This window comes from Mesoplodon bidens (assembly GCF_964165515.1).
Source record: "Mesoplodon bidens genome assembly, chromosome: X".
Taxonomy (NCBI): domain Eukaryota; kingdom Metazoa; phylum Chordata; class Mammalia; order Artiodactyla; family Ziphiidae; genus Mesoplodon; species Mesoplodon bidens.
In genome coordinates this window covers 74,041,093-74,065,036 of record NC_138163.1, presented here as the reverse complement: position 1 = coordinate 74,065,036, position 23,944 = coordinate 74,041,093, and the positions used below count along the sequence as shown (strand labels likewise).

General features: G+C 34.5%; 1 protein-coding gene across 2 annotated transcripts in view; it reads right to left on the bottom strand.

Moving 5' to 3' along the window:
- BRWD3 (bromodomain and WD repeat domain containing 3) overlaps nt 1-23,944 on the bottom strand; it is a 121,453-nt gene that overhangs the window by 88,924 nt on the left and 8,585 nt on the right. For both annotated transcript variants that reach the window (XM_081223299.1, XM_081223300.1), the window contains exons 5-6: nt 20,601-20,751; nt 19,138-19,236 (exon numbers count right to left, since the gene is read on the bottom strand). In XM_081223299.1, the coding sequence (XP_081079425.1) occupies nt 19,138-19,236; nt 20,601-20,751 (250 nt within the window). The remainder of the gene's footprint in view (nt 1-19,137; nt 19,237-20,600; nt 20,752-23,944) is intronic.

Below are 23,944 nucleotides of genomic sequence, written 5' to 3'. Positions count from 1 at the left end.
AACATCTGAAAACAAAACTATCCCATTTACAATAGCATCAAAAACAATAAAATACTTAGGAATAAATTTAACCAAGGAAGTAAAAGATTTGTACAAAATAAATAAATAAATAACTACAAGACTGTTGAAAGAAGTTGAAGATACAAACAAATGGAAAGAAATCCCATGTTCATGGATGCAAAGATTGTTAAAATATCCATGCCACCCATATCTATCTGTGGATTCAACACAATCCCTATCAAAATTCCAATGGCATAATTAAAAATAAAATTCAAAATTCAGAAAAAACAATTCCAATGGCATAATTCAAAGAAATAGAAAAAGCAATCCTAAAATTTGTATGGAACCACAAAAAAACAGAATAGCCAAAGCAATCCTGAGAAAGAACAAAGCCAGATATACCACACTTTCTGATTTCAAACTATACTATAAAGCTATAGTAATTAAAGCAGTATGGTATTGGTATAAACACAGACCCACACACCAATGGAACATATTGAGGGTCCAGAAATAACCCTCCATGTATGGTCAACTAATATTCAAAAACATAGTCAAGGGAACCAAGAACACTCAATGGGGAAAGGATAGTCTCTTCAACAAATGGTGCTGAGAAAACTAGATAAACACAGGCAAAAAAATGAAATTGGACCCCTATCTTACACCACTTACAAAAAATAACTCAAAATGTACCAGAGATCTGATACCATAAAACTTCTAAAAGAAAATGTAGGGAAGAAGCTCTTTGACATTGGTCATGGCAATGATTATTCACATATGACACCAGAAGCATAAACAACAAAAGCAAAAATCAACAAGTGGGACATCAAACTTAAAAGCTCCTGCTCAGCAAAAGAATCAAAATGATGAAAACACAACCTACAGAATGTGAGAAAATTTTTGCAAACCATATATCTGATAAGGGGTTAATATCCAACATATATAAAGAACTCATAAAACTCAATAACAAAAAATCTGATTAAAAAGTGGGCAGAGGGGCTTCCCTGGTGGTGCAGTGGCTGAGAGTCCTCTTGCCGATGCAGGGGACGCGGGTTCATGCCCCGGTCTGGGAAGACCCCACATGGCGTGGAGCGGCTGGGCCTGTGAGCCATGGCCACTGAGCCTGCGCGTCCGGAGCCTGTGCTCCGCAGCGGGAGAGGCCACAGCGGTGAGAGGCCCGCGTACCGCAAAAAAAAAAAAAAAATGGGCAGAGGAACTAAACAGACATTTGTCCAAAGAAGACATCCAAATGCCCACCAGATAAATGAAAAGATACTCAACATCACTAATTGTCAGGGAAATGCAAAGCAAAGCCACAACGAGATATCACCTCTCATCTTTTAGAATGGCTATCATCAAGAAGACAAGAGATAACACACACTGGCAAGGATGAGGAGAAAAGGGAACTGTTGGTGGGAATGTAAGTTGGCTCAGCCCCTATGGAAAACAATATGGAGGTTCCTCAATAAATTAAAAATAGAACTACCAGGGAATTCCCTGGCAGTCCAGTGGTTAGGACTCCACGCTTCCACTGCAGGGGTCATGGGTTCAATCCCTGGTTGGGGAACTAAGATCCCACATGCTACATGGCACAGCCAAAAAAAGAAAAAAGAAAAAGAAAAGAAAAAAAAAACTACCATAATACCCAGCAATTCCACTTTTCACTATATACCCAAAGGAAATGAAAAAAAAAATATTGAAGAGATTCACTCTCACTTTTATTCTGGTATTATTCACAGTAGCCATGATATGGAGACAACCTACGTACCCATAACAGACGAATGGATAAAGCAGTTGTGGTATACAATGGAATATTATTCAGCCATGATAAAGAAGGGCATCTTGCCATTTCTGACGACATGTATGGACCTTGAAGACTTTATATTAAGTGTGATGAGTCAGAGAAAGACAAGTACTATATAAAGACAGTAAGATGGTGGTTATCAGGGGCTGGGGAGTAGGGGAATAGGACAGATGGTTAAGGGCACAAACTTAGTAAACAGTAAATAAGTCCTTGTGATCTAATGCACAGTATAGTGAATATAGACAACAATACTGTTGTATAGTTATCAAACTTGCTGAGTTTAGAACTTAATTATTCCAATCATTAAAATGAAATGATGATTATGTAATGTGATAGAGGTGCTAACTATCATTACAATGGTAATCATATTAAAATATGTAAATGTATCAACATGTTGTACACCCTTAAATTTACACAATATTATATGTGTAACAAATATATTTCAATTTAAAAATGTGCATTAAAAATGCCCATTTTTATAAAAAGCATAGGCTCAAATAAGCATTTGATTCAACCACAGGAAGAGACATTTGCCAACAGGTACAATTAGAAATTTAATATTTGTAATCATTTTCTGTCTTATGAAAATTTTCATTGAGATTTACATTTAAAATGTAACTGAGCTTTGTGCTCTTTAATTCTAGACACAGGAAATGCAGGAGACAGGAAAAACAGCTGCCTTTGGCAATCAGAAAATGCAAACCTGCTGTCTATGACAACATGGATGAACCTGGTGGACATTATGCTAAGTGAAATAAACCAGATGGAGAAGGACAAATATTACATGATTTCACTCTTATGTAGAATCTTTTTTAAAAAGTTGAATTCATAGTAACAATAAGTAGAATGGTAGTGGTCAGACGCTGGGGGGAGACAGAGGAGGTGATACTGTTTAAGGAGTACAAACATTGGGTTTTAAGATAAAAAAATTCTGGATATCTAATATACAGCTTAGTAACTACAGTTAATAATAATCTACCGTATACTTGAAATTTGGTAAGAAAGTAAATCTTAAGTGTTCTCATAACACACACAAAAATGGTAACATAATAGGTAACTGACAGGTTTATTTTTTATTGTGGTAATCATTTCACATGGTAGACATATATCAAAACACCAAGTTGTACAACTTAAATGTATATAATATGTTTTTGTCAAAAATAAATAAATAGAAAGGAAAAATGCAAGCCAACACTATTGAAGATTCTGAGAGGCTAATCAGCATTTCTGAGGCCCTAGAAAGTAACCGACACACAACCATGACTTACCTTTCTCTCTTTGAACTAGTGTATGTTATAGAATTGTGCTAGAGCTTGAAGGAACTTTAAAGATTAATTTTTACTCTAATCACTCATTTTACATATAAATAAACTATGATCCAAGTTGGTGAAGCAAATTTTCCAAAGTCATACAGGTGATAATTAACAGAGAAGGAGGGTGCTTGAATTTATGTCCAATGTTCTTTTTTCTTATACCACAGCTACCTCTCAGTTAGTGCTTTATGTTTAAACATATCAGATATCAGCAATGTTTACCCCCCCACCAAATAAAGGATACTGATGGGTCAAAGCAGTGAACTCAGACCCTTGTTTTTCTGGGTACCAAGTCACTATTCAATATAAATGAGGACATGTGTTTGACAGACAAGGAGAGCAGGGCAAAGGATATATACAATAGTAATCCTGTGGGAAAATCAAAGAGCCAGCCAAGTAGCTCGACAGGTGTTGGCAGAATGGGTTCTACCAATTCCCCCTATTTTGGCAGAATGATGGAGTAAAAAGGCAACATAGTATTGAGAAAAGAACAAGAGGCCTAGCTTCTTCCTTATCTATAAAATCTATAAAACAGGCATAATACCACCTATCTAAGTGACATGAATTTTATAGAACATCTAGCACAGTAGACTTAGTTTCTGTGAAGCTTCATTCCTATTCTTCCCTTTCCTTTCCTCTCTAGAATTTCAGTGCTCTCACATTCCAAAATGGGTAGGGTGGAGAGAAGAGGAAAACATTTGGTATTAGATCGATTACTCTAATGATAGTAATCTCTATGCTAAAGAAAATAATAAAATATATTCAAAAACATTATATTATCCATACTTTGCCAACCGGAATAGACAAAAAAAAATCCCTTGTTATATAATAAACCTTAACATTTATTTAATACTTTTTATGTGCCAGGCACTATGCTAAGCACTTTATATGTTTAACTTATTTAACCCTACAAAGTGAGTACTATTAGCATCCTCTTTTTAAAGACATGGAAACTGAGGCATAAAGAGGTTAAATAATTTCTCCAAGATCCCAAGCTAATAACTGACAGAGCCAGGATTCAAATCGAGGCAATATGACTTCAGAGGCTGATCTCTTAAAAAATATTGTATAACAGTTTTTTTCTGAAAATGAGAGAAAAAAATTTTTTAAATTATCATTTGCACCAATAGGTAAACTGTGTTCCAAATCTTCTAGCCCAAACCAACCCAGATCATAATTACATCTGCCAAATCATCTAATCCCAAAACTATAGTATAAAAAAGCAAGATAGAATATGTTTTAAAAGAGATTGAAAACTCCTAGAAATAATAGGTGGGCTAAGCAAGGTCACAGGAAATAAGATCAACACACATAAATCAAATGCATTTCTATACACTAATAATGAATATGCAGAAACCAAAATTAAAAACACAACATCACTGATAGGGGTAGGAGATTAAGAGGTACAAACTACTTTGTATAAAATAAATAAGCTATAAGAATATATTGTGCAGCACAGGGAATATAGCCTCTATTTTATAATAACCACAGATGGAGCATAATCTTTACAAATTGTGAATCACTATGTTCTACACCTGAAACTTATGTAATATTGTAAATCAACTATACCTTGATAAAAAATAAAGTGTAAAAAACCACACACATTTACAATCACTCCAAAAATTAAATACTTGGATATATACTTAACAAAACATGTACAATATCTATATGCTGTAATTATAAAATGCTGATGAAAGAAATCAAAGGAGACCTCAATAAATAGACATACCATGTCCATGGATTGAAGTCTTGACATAGTAAACACGTTAATTCTCCCAAATTGATTTATAGGCTTAATGCAATTCCTTTCAAAAGGCTTTTACAGACATTAATAACCCTGTCCTAAAATTTATATGGAATGGCACTGGCCCTAGATGTTGAAAACAATCTCGACAAATAGTAAAGTGAGAGGGACTACTCTTTCCAACGTTAAGCCTTACTATGTAACTACAATAATCAAAACAATGCGGTCCTGGTAAAGAGATAAACACATATATCAATGGAACAGAATAGAGGAGCAAGTAGATACACACAAATAGTAACTGATGTTTGAAAAAAGTACAAATCAAATTCAATGGAGGAAGGATATCATTTTAAACGAATGGTGCTGGAGCAACTAGACATCCATTGATAAAAAATATTGAACTTCCACCTAAAGTTCAAACCTAAACTTCTCCCAGTTTACCAACGCAGCACCTTTGCTTACGCTACTCTCTTAGCCTTATGCCTAACCTCTGCCATTTCAGCTAGTCAATATCCTTCTTATCCTTGGAGGCATAGCCTAAAATCATTCTTTTTCATGAAATCTTTCTCAATCACTTCAGCCAAAACTAAACCCTCCTGTTTCACTTCTTATCGTGGTCCTTGTATTAGTTATCTGTGCATATCTCTGATCTAATATGACAAGCACTTTAAGGATAGAGATTAACGTCTAATGTATCATGTACTGACCTAGCTCAGTCCCTTGGAAGCAAAAGACCCTCAAGTATTTGCTTAATTATCTGGTCCCACCTTTCCCAAAATATCCAACCATAATTCATATTCCTCCAGGGCATAAATTTTCCACTTAAAATCAGAGAAGTCTTCTTTTCTGTCCTATGCAGATATCCTCTCATCTGTAATGTTCCATCCTTCAACTTATAATTAATCCTTCAAAGTTCATCTCAAAGGTCACTTATTCCTCAAAATCTTTCCATGTTTCTCTTAATCAGTTTCATCTCCCCTTCCTTCCTTAATGCCCATTACTGTATTTCCATTAAATCACTTAGTCTATGTCTGCTTTAGACAGAACATTTGTGTCTCCTCCCCCAAATTCATATATTGAAAACCTAATATCCAATGTGATGGTATTAGGATGTGGTACCTTTGGGGAAGTAAATTAGTGACTTTATATAAGAGGCCTGAGAAAGTTCCCTTGCCCCTTCCTCCATGTGAGGTATCTATGAACCAGAAAGCCAGTTCTAACCTGACACCAAATCTGCTAGTGCCTAATCTTCGACTTCTCAAATTCCAGAACAGTGAGAAATAAATGTTGTTCATAAGCCACCTCGCCTATACTATTTTGTTATATCAGCCCAGAAGAACTGAGACAATGCCTTGTACTATAATCATAATCCAGCATCTGTCTAAACCTCCCCAAAGAGTAAAATTATTGACAGCAAGGACTGCCCTGAACATTAGAAAAGGTTTTGCATATATTTGGTGTTCAAGTATTTGCTGAATTGAATAAAAATTATTTCTAGTATTCAACCTTCCAAAACCATTGAGAATATAAATTCCATAGTAAGTTTGATAGGGAATATTGATCAAATACGCAATTTTCTTCTTATGACTTACAAGATATCATTTCTGATTCTCATTTCAAGATATCATTACTGCCTCTCCAAACCTTGCCTTCTTAGTTTCTTATATTGTTTTTTCTACTCTGACTCACCCTTGATGAAATGCTAACAGTGCACTCAAATTCTATCCTGGGATTTCTTCTGTTTTTCATGCTGTCCCTGCAATCTTACCTACCCATATACTAATTACTGCCAAATCTTTATCTCTAACTTACATCTTTCACGTGAGCTCCTGGACCACATTTTCAACTACCTAATGGACATCCTTCCCCTCTACCTAGATGTACCACAGATGGAGAGTTCCCAAATCATGTCCATTATCCTTCCATCACAAGTTTTCTATATTTTCCCTCTCCTCAATTTTGTTACTAATAGTTTTACTCTTCCTCTTTTATGCCCCACATCCAATCAAACTGTATTATTCATCTCACCTCCAAAATTTTGCTTGAATCAATCCAGTTATGTCCATTTCTATTGCTACTACCCCCACACTCATCATCTCCTGTCTATACCTACAATAAGAGCCTTCCCTCTGATTTCCCTGCCTGCCTCCTCCATTCTCTCTCCTCTCCAATTTATCTTATATTTTTCCACCTGAGCTATCTTTTCAAAATAAAAATCCAATCATATAATTTTCCCATTCAAAAGTACCCAATGGTTCTTCAGTACCTATAGTATAAAATCTAAATTCATTAGTGTAGAACAGAGGTTGGCCAACTTGGGTCCACAGGCCAAATGCATCTCACCACCTATTTTTACAAATACAATTTTATTAGAAAACAACCATGGTCATTCATTTACATATTATCTAGAGCTGTTTTTACACTACCACAGAGTTGAGTAATTGCAACAGAGACCAAATGATCCAGAAGGCCAAAAAAAAAATTGACTATCTGGCCCTTTATCCAAAAATTTTGCTGACTCCTGACATGGACAGTTCAGAATAATTGGGCCCCAACCTCTCTTTCCAGTTTCATCTCCACCGCAGATTCTAGGCTCTTACAAGGGGTTCTATTATGGCAACTAGGAAATATATATTACTTACTTTGCTGAGACTTTTGTGGAAAGGGCACTGGATTTGGAGACAAAGATCAGGTCCTGAAACTTAAGTTTAGATACTAAAAAAGCACCCCACTACAGTCGCATGTGAGCTAGATAATCTTTTTGTGATGATAACTCAAATACCAGATCTTTAACCTTTGAGTAATTATTATCACTATCAACATTATTATCAGCATGTGTGATCCAATATCATAATTACAAGTTACATTTGCATAACATTTTAAAGCTTATAAAGTAATTCCAAAGACATCTCATTTGAGTTCACAGTAATCCTGTGAGATCTGAAGGCAAGCATTTTTTTCAATTTGTAAATAAGGAAATTAAAGCCCAAAGAAAATGTCTTGCCTAACATCAATACATAGCAGACCCTTGGTTCAATCCAGGTCTCTTGATTCTAGTTCAACAGTCTTCTTACTTTTCAGTGCTGTCTATTTAATGCCATTATAGAAAATATATAATGAGCCGGAAATAGGAAATAACTATAACATCAAAAATTCTACATTATATTCCTCAATATTCCCTCTACCTGCAAAAGACACTGAACAAAATCGGCAGGGACTCTGTTATCTACTAAATTGGGTTTTACTAGAAAGTTCACCAAGAACCAAAGAGTTGGTTTGAGATGGCCACATCAGAGCTGTTAGACCATTCTTCTACCCGACTCATTCTCTATTTACAGTGGAGAAAAATCTGTTGGTTTTAAAATTATTGTACACTGTCATGGAATTTTGAACTGGTGTTAGAAAATGTTTGTAGACCAAAACAAAAGATTTTCAATTCAACAGACTAAGAACATCCAGAAAAGCCCTTAAACACAATTAATAACAAATTGTTGTAGGTTGACCATGTGTTTTTAAAAGATTTATAAGAACACATGTTGAAAGAATCAAAACTTATCTGGGACTGAAAGAGTAAATGTCATTTAGGACTGAAAAAGAAAAAAGAGGCCCTGCAATTAATCAGGCTGGGAGGACAGACAAAGATAAAACCAGCTGAAAAGTTAACAGGAAACACTGTTTTTCCCAAGGTCATGCAGCAATTGTAAAATATCATAGCGACCCCTTCTTTGGGTGATTACAGCTTTCTTACCAATGATGCCCCCATCCTCACTTTGGTATTTTCATTTATTACTGGAGCGAGATACCCAATTCCTAAACCGCCCTGCTTCATGACCGCACCCAACCCTTAGTTAATCCCCACTTCTCTCAATTAACCTCAGAATCAGCCACCAATCCAGAACTAATCCTGGCTTCCTTCAGACACTCCTCAAAATTCTTCAGTGGTAAGCCACAATTTACTAAAGACACTTCCCTCCTCCCTCTTGCCCAGAGGCCTTCCACGGTGCCTCAGGAGTACATTCCCTCACTAAGAGTCAATAAATTTGATTTTGTCAAACTACAGGCTTGTTCCTAGGGGTCTTTGTTTGATGAGACTTGCACAAGGTAAGTTATTTTGAATTACCCTACACATTCAGCAGTTTAGTACTGACAAAAGCCCTCCCTGCTACAAAACAAAAACAAAAACAGAAACACTTGAACTGGACTTCCCTGGTGGCGCAGTGGTTAAGAATCAGCCTGCCAATTCAGGGGACACAGGTTCGAGCCCTGGTCCGGGAAAATCCCACATGCTCCAGAGCAACTAAGCCCATGCACCACAACTACTGAAGCCCACGCTCCTAGACCCCATGCTCCACTACAAGAGAAGCCACTGAAATGAGAAGCCCGTGTACCGCAACAAAGAGTAGCCCCTGCTTGCCACAACTAGAGAAAGCCCGTGCTCGGCAACGAACAGCCAACGCAGCCCCCCAAAAAAATAATTAATTAATTAATTAAAAAAACTTGAACCTAAACCAGAAAATCACTAAACACAAGAAACTTCCACTGCCAATAAGGATGAATAACTCACTGAATTCTACTGCTTATATCACAGGAAATATCTGATCAATGATGCTAAGAGATAATGACATCTACCATATCTTTGCCTGCCAAAGCCAGGAAACTACCATATCTGCTGGGAAAAAGAGTACATCATCGTGCTCGCTTCGGCTAAAATTGGAAGGATACAGAGAAGATTAGCATGGCACCTGCACAAGGATGACACACAAATTCGTGAAGTGTTCCATATTAAAAAAAAAAGAGTATATCATCAACTTGGCATCAAGCTCCAGATAAAAACCAGATGTGTACAAACTGGTGATATTATTTGATTTTTAACACAAATGAGTCACATAACTCTTGAGCAATTTTATCTGTCACCTACAATCTAATAATATGCTATACAAAGTGTTCATGAAATCTTTGTGTAATTTGCTAACTTTTAATTTTTAAACTTTAATACAGATTATATAAAAAGAATATTTCCAATTCTTCTGCAACTGGCATTGAAAGATAAACTGAATTAATTGTTTTAAATATAGGTCAAACTAACTTCATATCCATAGAAGCCATAAACAACCCAGGGAGTTTAAAAATGCTTCTTTACCAGTAATGCTCTGGAAATAGCAGGTCTAGCTATTTTAAAGAATAATCTCAACCCCTTTGCTAGGCCAGCCCTATGAGAGGAATGAAGGACAAAGGACATTATTACCAAAAGCATGTTCTAATATGATGCCTATAGCATCAAGAAATGTTTTAAAATCCACTAAAACAACTTCATAACAATAAAGCAAAATTGTGACCTTCTAAGAAATAGTAGCTACATACCTACATCAAAGACAAACCTCAAGAATGTGGGGGTAGGGCAGAGGTTGAAGCAGGGAGAGGGGTGCTTTCAGCAAAAGCTTAAGGCATTCAAAACAGTACCAGGCTCAACCAATAATTGCTAACCAAATAAAAGACTTAAGGCTTTATACACACAAGGCAGAAAGGATTATTGTTCACAGATCAGACTTCTTACACCACACCCATCACCATCAACATCATCTTCAAAAACAGTTTTTCAGGAAACAGGTTGTATTTAAAGAGGGCTAAATTATTCTTGGATTAGTCTTTTCTCTTTTACAAAAAAGTCAATTGATTAACATTTGTAGTTTTATTTTTTTAATATTAATTAAAAAATAGCATAATAGCATATATACGACCTTATGATTGGTTAAAATGCAGTTGAACATATCAATCGGCTCCTATAGGTAGAGAGGACAATAACAGACCAAGAAAATACTCTGCCAAGAACATTGGAAATTGACTCATGAAATTCAGTGTTAATTCCATATTTAAAATGACTAGTGTTTTCTGTGTGAAACTTGGTTTGGGATTTCCCAAAATAGCTCTAACAACAAATTAATATAAAGTCTTAAAAGAAGCCAGAAAAAGGGCAAAAATGAATTTTAATAAAACCTGAAAACTGTAGTAGAAGTACAACAGAATTATTTCTTTCATGGATTTGATGCTACTATGAATCAAATTATATCTCTGAAAGCTTAACCACACAGAGTAACAGCTTCACAGTCTTTAAGGCTGATGCCATTCCCACCCCTTAACACCCATCCACAGTACAATTTAAGTAAACCTAGTAAGTCCTACAGGCTATTGGTATTCATGGTCATTGAATGTCTTATTGCTAGGATAATATCATATAAGATATGGCAAAGAAACCATATTTCTAATTCCATTCAGGCTTTCTGCAAAGTTCACTTAATATAATTTGGGAATAAATATCCTAAATCTTTATTTTACTATCTTCTTCTAAACCATTTAATTTGATTTGGTTATTATACAGACATTTTAGACTGTCTTTTCCTCCAAATAAACAAATCTAAACTGTTTTACAGCTTCCCTTTGTGAACTATAAAGTTCTATTTCTATAAGGTACTGGGTAAAATGTATAGAACAAATACTAAAAGATCCTTTTAGAATACTCTGGTGTATGTTGAAAGAAAAAGCTAAAGAAATGACAAAGAATAATGAGGAAAGGAAAAAAGTGTTCTTAATAGGATTAAACAGAAATTATATTTTCATTATATTTTACATGATCATACTAAGACACAACAGAATCTACTTCCTTTCAAATAAAGGAACTAAAATTATTATCCTAATATTAATATAATATTGATTCCAGAAATGGATACAAGGGGCTAGAAACTCATACAAGCTATATAAAACCATAAAAATGCCTTTAAAAGGGATGCTTCCATTTCCATGTGGCAGCAATCATAGCACTTCCATTCATTTAATATTTAGTGAGCACTCACAATGTAGCACATACAAAAGACTCTGAGTTTATATTCCAGTTCTAATTACTTGCAGGTGTGACAAGAATCCCTTGCTCCTCTCCAGATACAAGAAAGCAATAACTTTAGAAGCAACTTGTTTCATGCATAATTATCAAGTACAAAAAGGAGGAAGGTGAAGTGGAGGGAAGCAGGCAACAAAAAGCAAGTCTTGGCCAAAGTGTGATACATGGGCAAGAGATGAGAACTACATAAAATCAGAGGGAGGATGACAAATATTCCTGGCAGAAACCCAGCCAACCTCAACCAAATAAAGTTTACCTTAAAGTACTTTCTTTCAATTTACATTTACATATTAACAAGAGGTAGATTTCCCACCTCCAAGTGAATTCTGGCTTTAAGTTGACATATAACCATACAATGGCCAATAAGTCAAGAGCCAATCAATGTTAAATGGAAGCTTATGGCAACAGATAAATATTAATTTGGCTACAGAGTTAATACAAGCCTCCTGAGTTTTATAAGTTGTAAATTACAGGCTTACTATGTAAATTACAGGACATTGCTATATGTCAATTGTACTAAAGATAAAAGGGGTAACAAAAGGTTTAGAGTCTTACAGCATCATGCCCTTGACTCAGTTTAGAAATACAAGCATGTACATTTGTTCCTTGGGTACAATGTTAAGTCTCAAACTAAAATGAACAAGGCGTCTTGCTGCCATTTCTATGGATAATTTTATGAAAATTGTTTAGAATGTGATAATTAGGACAATTTCTGAAACTTTTACCATGATGGGTAATAACTATAATACTAGTTCTTCCAAATATTCATTTCAAACAGACATGAAACAGATTTTTAAAATTATTTCTGTACTGACAAACTCTCAAAGCAGAGATGTACTTATATGAAATTATATTTTCAAGTTTTAATGTAACCAATACAAAGTTTCCAAAACAACCACTAATTTTTAAAGGGATGAAGAAATAACAATACATAGTGATTATAGTGTAAGATCTCAAACAGTACTACAAATATTAATTACATATGCCCCAGGATTTCTTTGAGTGGTATTAGGTATTGATACTGTTTTGAAAGAAAAAGACTCACAGGCATAGAAAACTTATGGTTACCAAAGGGGATGGTGGTGGGGGAGGGAAGAAAAATCAGGAGTTTGGGATTAACATATACATACTACTATTTATAAAACAGAAAAACAACAAAGACCTACTGTATAGCACAGGGAACTATATTCAATATCTTGTAATAACCTATAATGGAAAATAATCTGAAAAAAGAATAGATAGATATACATATATATATTACTGAATCACTGTGCTATACACCTGAAACTAACACAACATTGAAAATTAACTATACTTCAATTTAAAAAAGTTAAGAAAAAAAGAATAAGACAGGGACTTAATATGAAAAGTACTGTTTTGAATTTAGTTCAATGTTTTTCCTCTGATTTAATTTGACACAATGAAAAACCAACTTGATTAGTCAAGCATACAGCTGATGAGGTGGCATGACTGGAGCTTAGACCTGTAATAATGTAAATATAGGCATTGTTGGTCTTGCCCTATAGGAATTTGGAAATTTATTCCTGGTAAATTTAAGTACACATATATTTAAAGTATTACAGCTGTTAGTCTGGAGAATGTAATCTGGGAATTAACTCCCAAATTCCATTCCCATGCTCCCTCTCCTCCATTTCATTAAATTACTAAATAACATTGCTGATTAACTGCACAAAAGATGGGAACATTTGAATAAATAATCCAATATAGTAGAGAGTCCAGATAAGGTCAGAATTTTATTGGTTTGGGCCAAAGACAATCGTAAAACTTTCATTGGAAAGAAGTGGCACAATGTGATCTTTAAAGTGAGTTACTAAAATCATAATAGGAAAAGCTAAAGGAAGTTTCTAAGTACAAAAATTGGAAACATTCCAGGTTAAGTATATAAAGTAAATCATTAGGCAATATATTATTACCAAATTATGCACCTATCCAGAGGGCTGCTTACGGATTCCCACACTGGTCTAGATCTGCACTGTCCATTGGCTATATGCAGTTACTGAATGTCAAATTACTTAAAGTTCCATAAAATTAAAAACTTAGACCTCAGATACAATAGCCACATGTGACTAGTGGCTACTGTTTTGGATATCACAGGATAGAACATTTCCATAATCACTGAAAGTTCTATTGGGTAGCACTATACTATATAAAATACCAGTTAAAGTGAGTGCCAAGAAATAACTGGTACAATTCCAACTATACTGAATAAAATTTTAAATGTGGGACATATCTGTTTACAATAAAAATTCTACAGAAAGTAGGAATAGGGACTTCCCTGGTGGCCCAGTGGTTAAGAATCCACCTTCCAATGCAAGGGATGCAGGTTCGATCCCTGGTCGGGGAACTAAGATCCCAGATGCTGCAGGGCAACTAAGCCCATGAGCTGCAACTACTGAGCCCACGCACCACAATTACAGAGCCCACATGCTTTGGAACCCGTGTGCCACAACTAGTGAGCCCCCGAGCTCTGGAGCCCGCACACCACAACTAGAGAGAGCCCGTGCAATGCAATGAAAGATCCCACGTGCCACAAATAAGACCCGACGCAACCAAAAATAAAGTAAGTTTTTTTTTTTTTTAAATGAAGTAGGAATAGAAGGGAACATCCTCAACCTGATAAAGAGCATCTACAATCATACTTAATGGTGAAAGATTGACTGCTTTCCCTGTAAGATCAGGAATAAGGCAAGAACATCCAGTCTTACCACTTCAATTCACAATTGTACTTGAGGTACTAACAGTTCAAGGCAAAAAAAAAAAAAAAAGCACTATAAGGCATAAAAGATTATAAAGGATAAAGTGAACCTGTCTTTATTTGTGGACAACATGATTATCCATGTAGAAAATCTCAAATAATGTCAAAAAAGAAAAAAAGGCTATTAGATCTAGTTAGAGAATTTTGGATTAGCAATATACAAAAAAAAAAAACAACACTGTGTTTACTAACAACAACTGGGAACTGAAATTTTAAAATACACAATTTAAAATAGCATCAGAAACCCTTAGGGAAAAATTTCACAAAACATTGCTGTGAGAAATTTAAAAAGACCTAAATAAACGGAGAATTATACTATGTTCCTGGAATGAAAGGCTCAATGTTAAGATGTGAATTTTCCCCAAATTGATCTACAAATTCAATGTAATCCCAAACAAAATCTCAGTTGCTTCTTTTTATAGAAATTGAGAAGCTAATTCTAAAATTATACATTGCTAGTAGGAATACAAAATGCGATAGCTACTTTTGAAATAATTTGATAGTGTCTTAAAGTTAAACCTGCACTTACCATATGATCCAACAATCCACTACCTAGCTATTCACCCAGAGAAATGAAAACAGATGTTCATGCAACAACCTGTACAAGAATATTTATAGGTCTTTATTTATAATAGCCAAAATTTGGAACAACCCAAATGTCCATCAATAGATGAATGGACAAACAGAATCCAGTGTATCTATACAACAGAATACAACTTGGTGAAATGATATGCATGAATAAAAAAAGAATTAGGTCTAAGTGAAATCAAACAGACACAAAAGGCTACATACTACATAATTTCGTTTAGATGACATTCTATATAAGGCAAAAGTACAGTGATAGATGAGTGGTTTCCAGGGATTGAGGAAGAGGGGATTGACTGCAATGAGGCATGAAATGAATTTAAGGGGTGATAAAAATGTTCCATATTTTTATTGTGTTGGTGATGGTTATACAAATGTATTCATTTGTCAAAACTCATTGAACTGCACACTTAAAAAGGCAGAACTTGGGAATTCCCTGGTGGTCCAGTGGTTAGGACTCAGGGATTTCACTGCCAGGACAGGTTCGATCCCTGTTGGGGGAACTAAGATCCCACAAGTCATGCGGTGTGGTCAAAAAAAATGGGGGGAGAACCTTTTTATGTAAATCATACATACACCATAATATATGACTTAAAAAATAAAAGTAATGTGGCTAATCCTTTATCTTTTGAGTTCTAAGTGTAGATCTTTTATAAAAGGAAGTATTGGTAACATCTGACCATGAAATGTTTTTTTTTTTTCCCTTTGGCCACCCCACACAGCTTGTGGGATTTTAGTTCCCCAACCAGGGATTGAACCTGGGCTCTCTCGGCAGTGAGAATGTGGAGTCCTAACCATTGGACCACCAGGGAATTCCCCATGAAATGGTTTAGAAATAGACTGGAAGGCAAGCAGTGTAACGTATGCCAGTCACATACTTCTCTGGGCTTTGGATTTTTCTTCTCTAAACAGGGGTTTGCAACCCAGTTTCCCAAATCTGTTCCCAGGAAACTTTCAGAATGTTACAGGTGTTCTGGGAAAAGGATTTCAACTGTCAATTTACTTAGATAATGCTGCCCTTAAGGTGATTCACAATGCATTTCAGCATATGAAAGGATCTGAGCAGTCCTACATGCATTCATTTGTTTCTGTATTTTTTTAAACTCAGTGTTTCCCACATTTACTTGACCAAGGAACCCTTTTATCAAGAAACAGTGTTGCTAAAAGTTCTTTCTAGTGCTAAGATTCTTTGATAAAACCTTCAAGACTTACCTTCATGATTAAGTTTTATTTATACAAGGAAACTATAAAATTGATTTTAAAGTAGCTATGGAAAACTGTACCCCACAATGAGAAAACTGTCTCAAATAACAAATTTTAAAAGATTTTCTACTCATCTTGTTTACTTCCATAGTCAACTCCCCTGAATTTTTATCAGGTTCTGAATTCTAAATATGTTGAACTTAAGTATCCTGACTAGTATATACTACATGAAAATACATCATGATTGAGTTATCTCTATTTCAATAGCTCATCCTCAAATAACATGGCAGATTTAAGAAAGTGAAAGCATCAGTGACAGGGACACTAAAATTCCTAAGCAATTATCATTATGAATAACAAATAATTAAGTCAGAATGTGAAGCATTTACTGTACAAAACCAACAGAAGTTTGAATGTATATGCACAGTAGAAAGAATTTTTTAAAAGAGAAGAAAAGAGGGACTTCCCTGGTGATCCAGTGGTTAAGACTCCATGCTCGCAATGCAGGGGGCCTGGGTTCAATCCCTAGTCAGGGAACTAGATCCCACATGCCACAACTAAATATCCCACAAGAGGCAAAGAAGATCTCGCATGCCACAACTAAGACCAGGTGCAGCCAAATAAATAAATATTTAAAAAAAGAGAAAGAGGGCCTCCCTGGTGATGCAGTGATTGAGAGTCCGCCTGCCAATGCAGGGGGACATGGGTTCGTGCCCAGTCCGGGAAGATCCCACATGCCGTGGAGCGGCTAGGCCCATGAGCCATGGCCGCTGAGCCTGTGCATCCGGAGCCTGTGCTCCGCAACGGGAGAGGCCACAACAGTGAGAGGCCCGCGTATCGCAAAAAAAAAAAAAAAAAAAAAAAAAGAGAGAGAGAGAAAGAGAAGGAAAGAAAGAATAAAGAAATATTGAAAACCTAATACTCTACAGGCTGCTCTTCAGTGGTTCACATGTGACCACTGAAGGAAGTATAAAGCATATAAACAATGTTGATAGTACGACTAAGACTATTATATATTTTGAACATAAATAAATGCATGAAAAATAAAAGCTATCTCAATTCAATTCAATAAATTAATTATGAATAAAGCTTAAGGGAAAAGTGAACACCAGAAAATTCTGGATGGTAAACAAACTGCCGCTGAAAATGAAAAAAAAAAAAAAAAAACAGTAAAAACACCATGTCCAATTAGACCCAACCCAGTAGTCTACTTTTTCCAGTAATATCCATGCTATGGAAGAGTAGTGTTAGCAATATATATCAAAGAATCCAATTTATCTTAATAAAACTTATGAATCTTTCTCAATGACTTCATCTAAATATTTTAAAAAATTATTTCTAGTCTAAATTTATTTAACCTCTTTGGGTAAATAAGTTCTATAAGCTAATTATATAAAATAGTACTCCTTAAAAAAACTAATCTTATTTTTCAATTTGAATTTAAGGCATATTCTCTAGGCACTAGGCACTATATAAAATAATGTGATTTTTCAGAAGAGTGAGAAAATAGGAAAAGAGTGGCAGTTACTCATCTAGCTGCCTGGTTCTCTACATTCTTCACAAGAATTAACTTTAGTATAAATGGTTTTGTTAGCTAGATCTCCTTGGGAACCACTACTATTATTTCTTCATAATGGTCTGGCCAAAGATGACCCAGGAATAATATGAACGGGACATGTGAATTTCAGTAAACTACAAGTGGGAAGGGTGATTTTTTTTCTTTTAATAAAGACATAAAATTTATTACATCATTATAAGTTTGGCAAGCAGCTGTAAGCAGAATGTACTTTTGCTTCCTTCTGAAATCTATCTTTACATAGTTCCCTGTAAAATCTTTGAGCTCAGCACAGAAATATGTAACTAGACATCCATATGGTAAAAAACACCTGAAATATATAAAAAAGGAAATGCTTCTGCTAAGAGGAAAGAAAGAAAGAAAGAAAGAAAGAAAGAAAGAAAGAAAGAAAGAAAGAAAGAAAGAAAGAAAGAAAGAAAGAAAGAAAGAAAGAAAGAAAGAAAGAAAGAAAGAAAGAAAGAAAGAAAAAGAGAAAGAAAGAAAGAAAGAAAGAAGAGAAAGAGAGAAGCAGAGAAAGGGAGAAAGAAAAAGAAAGAAAGGGAGAGAAAGAGAAGGAGAGAAAGAGAGAGAGAAGGAGAGGAGAGGAGAGAAGGAGAGAAAGGGAGAAAGGAAGAAAGGAAGGAAGGAAGGAAGAAAGAGAGAAAGAAAGGAAGGAAGGAAGGAGAAAAGAAAGAAAGAAAGGGAGGGAAGACAGGCGAGGAGTGGAAAGGAGGGGAAGGGGAAGGGAGAGAAGGAGGAGGGGAGGACGAGGGGACGGGGGAGGGGGAGGAGGGGAAGGGGAGGAGGAGAGGAGAGGAGGGGAAGGGAAAGAAAGAAAATGAATTTTTAAAAAAGGTTACCTTTTACAAAACCATGATTATATTTGCTTTACATAAAAATGCTTTAGGGCTTCCCTGGTGGCACAGTGGTTTAGAGTCCGCCTGCCGATGCAGGGGACATGGGTTCGTGCCCTGGTCCGGGAAGATCCCACATGCCGCTAAGCAGCTGGGCCCGTGAGCCATGGCCACTGAGCCTGCGCGTCTGGAGCCTGTGCTCCGCAACGGGAGAGGCTACAACAGTGAGAGGCCCGCATATCACAAAAAAAAAAAAATGCTTTAAAAAATCTGGACCAACCATGAAACTCTTCAAGAATGTAAGCAGTTTGTTTATACTTCAAATTTAATTCTGGTATGTATTTTTGGCTGTATAATGAGTTCAGGAAGGAACAAATTAAGAATATGTTTATAACTCACATGGACATTACTCACCCACATTTGGAGGTTTCACATAATTTACAGGTAGTTCTGGAGGTCTGCCTCTATGTAGAGCTGCAAAAGCAGAGCCATTCCATAGTATACTCTTACAGTCTATACAAAAAGATTCAAAAGTCAGTCAAGGCATATAACAGTTTTCTTTTAACTGTACCCCAGAGGCAAATATCTGTTTTCAATTTTATTTATTGAAATACATTTTTAACTATTAAAACCACAATAAGAAATAACATGCATATGTTTAAAAGTGTTATAATCTATATTATGATAGGTAAACACCAATGCCTTAATATTATCATCAGGATATTTTATTTTCATGCTGATATAGAACCAAAGCTTTTATTATACATATATTTGAATCTTATGTAAATATCTCATGGATTAATAAGGTTTTAAGTTTACATTCATCCCCTTCTTGATCTTTAGGCTTATACACATCTTCTCATATAAAACTGTATAAGCAAGGAAATGAATACAGCACAAGTATGCCAGGTAAAATTCAGAAACATTTATACTTCATGTATGCTCATGTTATGGAGCGCCTGCCAGCTGTGCCATGACAGGTTGTTACACTGCATATCAGATGATAATTGAGTAAAAATAGTTGTGTTTTTTATCTTTAATGTTTATGTCAAAAAATTCAAGCAAATATGAAATATTCCTAATAATTCAAATTTGAAACAAAAATATTCTAGTACTCTCTTGAAAGGTTTCAAATTAACTGAATTGAAGAATTTCCTTAAATTATAAAATGAGATATTTAAAAACTGACATCATTTATGTAACTATTTATATTTGTAAATTAGGATTTTTAAAACATTATGGTAAAAAAACAAAACATAGAAATAAATTGGTTGCCAGACCTGAAGTATTTAATTCACTAAGGCATCCTAAACGCCTAATTTCACATTTTTATGTTCAGAAAATTCTATCTATATAATTTACATATGGGGGTTCCGTGTAAAACTTTGGGAGAAATCTGTAAAAGACTGAAAAATAGTGGAGTAGAGAAACTGTTACTGAATGCTGATGGATTGATTTTTTTAATATTTTTAATTATAAACATAGTTACATATCATAATTTTTATTTACCTGTTATGAAGTACCCAATGTGATTAGGATGATATCAAGACTCAAAGATTAAGAACATCAAAATGTAATGAAAGAATATTTTATGTATTTATACTGTACTAATCAGAGCAGCAGTCTTTTGAGATTTCTATTCCATAGGATTACAAAGATATTTTATAGTCTTTACCTCTATAGTATTCACTGTTTTACAGAAAAGGGATCCATTTAGGCCTCTAAAAATTTACTTGTACACTAGGAAAATAGAAACAAGGTTGGCAAGATAAGAAAAACTAAAAGAAAATTAGTATTTAGAAAAGCATGGGGACATTTAATTAACATAAAAATACACTACTCTTGACTCTTTCCTCTAAAAACTGTAAAAATCTTACCTTTGGCATCCCGTAACAGAGACTGCCGACCAACACCTAGTAATGTCTGTACCCCAGGAACACTCTGAGGGATCTCCTTATCTAGTAAGGGACCAATCCGCTCACAAATTTTAAGGAGGTAGTCTGGAGGAATGTGTGCATTGGCTGCCACCTAAAAAGCATAAGTAAAATACAGGAAAACAAATTTGGTTTAAAAACATTAATCTAGTCCATTACCAAACATCATGGAAAAAAGTACAATTTTAAAACAAGGAAAATAACATTTTAAATATTTAATACTTCAACCAAATTTAAGAAACAGCTACAAAAAGTAAGCATCATTTAAACAAATGATAACACATAAATGACATGGCAGTTTAACTTACTTTTTCGTGCCTTGATTAAATCATTTGCTTAGCTGTTAATCTAATGCAATAAGCATTACAAAACAGCAAAAAGGAGCATGCCTAAAAATCAAAGAAGTACAAAGATGATGGGTAAACTCTACTAGTACTTGATCAGCAGTGATCAAGAATCAGAGAATCTAGATTCTATATAAATGATAAGAATGCAAACAAAAGGTAATACTTGCACCAAACTCTCACTTAAGTCCCTTTAGGATTAACAGGGCACATTTGCTTAATTAAAGCAGAACTCTTTCTCCTAAAAAAGTTAATTGGTTTTCAAAAAAGTATCAAATTAATGATTATTTTAAATACCATGTTCTAAACAAGCTATGTACTCAAAATTCATTGCAACATTAACTCATTTTTTTCCTCCAAGTGCTTTATTTATTTTTTTAACATTAACTCATTTTTAAAACACAAGTAAATTTCTGAAGATGATTAACAAATGTAGATATGGATGAGACAATAAAACAACGAAACTGGTTTTCATTTTTTATCTAAGCTAATGTTAAAGTTACTGATGTGTTTCATAAATACCTAATTATTAAAACAGTAAAGAGTAAACTAGAACATTAAAAATCTTTAGATAAAAAGAACATCTACATTCTCATCTTGACAAAAGGCCCTAAAATCTACTTACAGTTACAATGCCAATTTTTATAAGTGCTACAGAGAGAGAAATATATATATATATATATATATATATATATATACATATATATACCTACCATCATATAGGACACATATCAATATATTACCGCCAAGTCAAAAACAATATAACACAAAGGAATAATTTTGTAAATCATCCCTAATGATCACCAGAAGAGATTATGTGTGTTCTTGATAAATACTGGTTCACTGAATCAATGAATGAGTAAAAACCAAAGTCTACCTATAAGCAATATCATATGAACTCACAGAGGAAAAAGCTTCCTCCTATCAGGGTGCCTTTTTTGTTTTCTTAGGAACCACAGGTCAAAGAACTACAATCCAACATGTACTTAGGAATCTGAGAATAAATGATTCTATTGTGATTTTAAAAAATTATTTCCTGCCAATTATCTTTCGTAAGTCCCTGCAAAAACGAATTTTAATCTACCAAAATCACTGGGGCCTGGCAACTGTCATGATGGTCAGGAAGAATGGCAACTTATGGGACTTCCCTGGCACAGTGATTAAGACTCCATGCTTCCACTGCAGGGGGCACGGGTTCAACCTCTGGTCAGGGAACTAAGATTAAAAAGAAAAAAAAAAAAGAATGGCAACTTAACCTGATTATTTGCATCTACAAGGTTTAGCTTCTGGATTGGGACAAAGTATCAAGCAAATTCTTTCAGTTATTTCACACATGTCTAGTTTTGTTTTCCAAGCAATTAACTACATAGAACTAAAATATACAGGTAATATTAAAGTGAAAGTACGTGATGATTCAATCTAAAGACTTTTTTTTTGTTACCTAGAGACACTGATGTCCTAAAATCCTAGTTTGTAATTCATTCTCTCCACAATAGGGCATTCCTAAATAGGCCTACATGCAAATATAGTTAGTACTCCTAAAAACATATATCTCAAAGAAAAAAGCCTTAACATACTGCATATTAACATCTATAATAGTTTGTGCCTTTTTTCCCCCAACACTGTCTTGTATAAACTGGGCTTCTGATATCAGTCATTACTTTTTCACCAAGTAAATGTTATAAGTCTTTACACACAATGGTAGTTGATGTCTTTAGTGGCATTTTCTTTTTTATCAATTTTCTTTTCCTCATTTCATTACCATCTCAAGAGTTATTCATTTGTTACACAAATCTAACTACCCTAAAACTTGCAATATATATATATATATATATATGTATATGTATATATATATATGTATATGTATATATATATGTATATGTGTATATATATATATATGGTAACATATAATCCAGAAAATGGGAGTTCTCTGATATGAATTTTTAGTATTACCCTCTTAAAGAAATCTGTCAGAATTATATCTTTATATCTTTATATCTTAAACTTAGGCCCCCTGGCTACTTCATTTTATAAAAACAATGATGTTTGATTTTCAGCTAGTTATATAAATTTTTTATCAATTCCTCAGTAATCATTTAAAAACACAGAATCATTAATTAAGCAACTAAAACAAGGCTCATCTACTCTCATATTCTCCCCCTTGAAAATTTGTATTAGTAACACAGACTGCAAAAAGTTAAAACTATAAATTTGATAAACTGAAAGAAATTAAACGAAGCCTAGATTATAAACCTTCTTGATAGGAACACTGGCTGACCTAAAGAGCAAATCTAACAACTGAAATTACCACACTTGAGAATCATTATGACAACTGAGAAGACCAGAGAGCTCACTGAAATGATCCTACTACTCATAATTAGTTAAAAGGAATCCAGCTGGGCACTGAATAAAATACAAAAGGTACCTAATCTCAGGGGGCCAGAACTGCACCAAGAGCTACATTTGAAATACTAATTTTCAGATAGCCATGATAGCATTCTTCCTTTGGCTTTTCGAAATAATAAGATCAGACAAGTAACTAAAAAACAAAGAAAATAAAATTGTATGTTTTGTTTTCTAACTAAAATCACTACACAGGTAAAATGAAGAATGAAACTGAGACCATATGCTGAAGAAGTAAAATGAAACATTTTATCTGAGGTTTGAAATTTTTTTGGGGGAGGAATAGAAAATGAACATCCATAAAGTTAGTCACATGACTTTTTGATATTTGGGGACAGGAAACAAACAGATTTTGAAAAATACAGCAAGGCTTTAAATATATCAATATAAGTATAGTAGAGATAAGCATAGTACTTTGAAGTCTAAGAGCCTGGATTACTCAGGCTCTAAAATTGACTAGCTGTTACTCCTTCTGGCAGTATGATACAGTAGAAAAGTCTTAGATTTGAATTTTTCCAGCATCCCCAGGATCCTACTTAT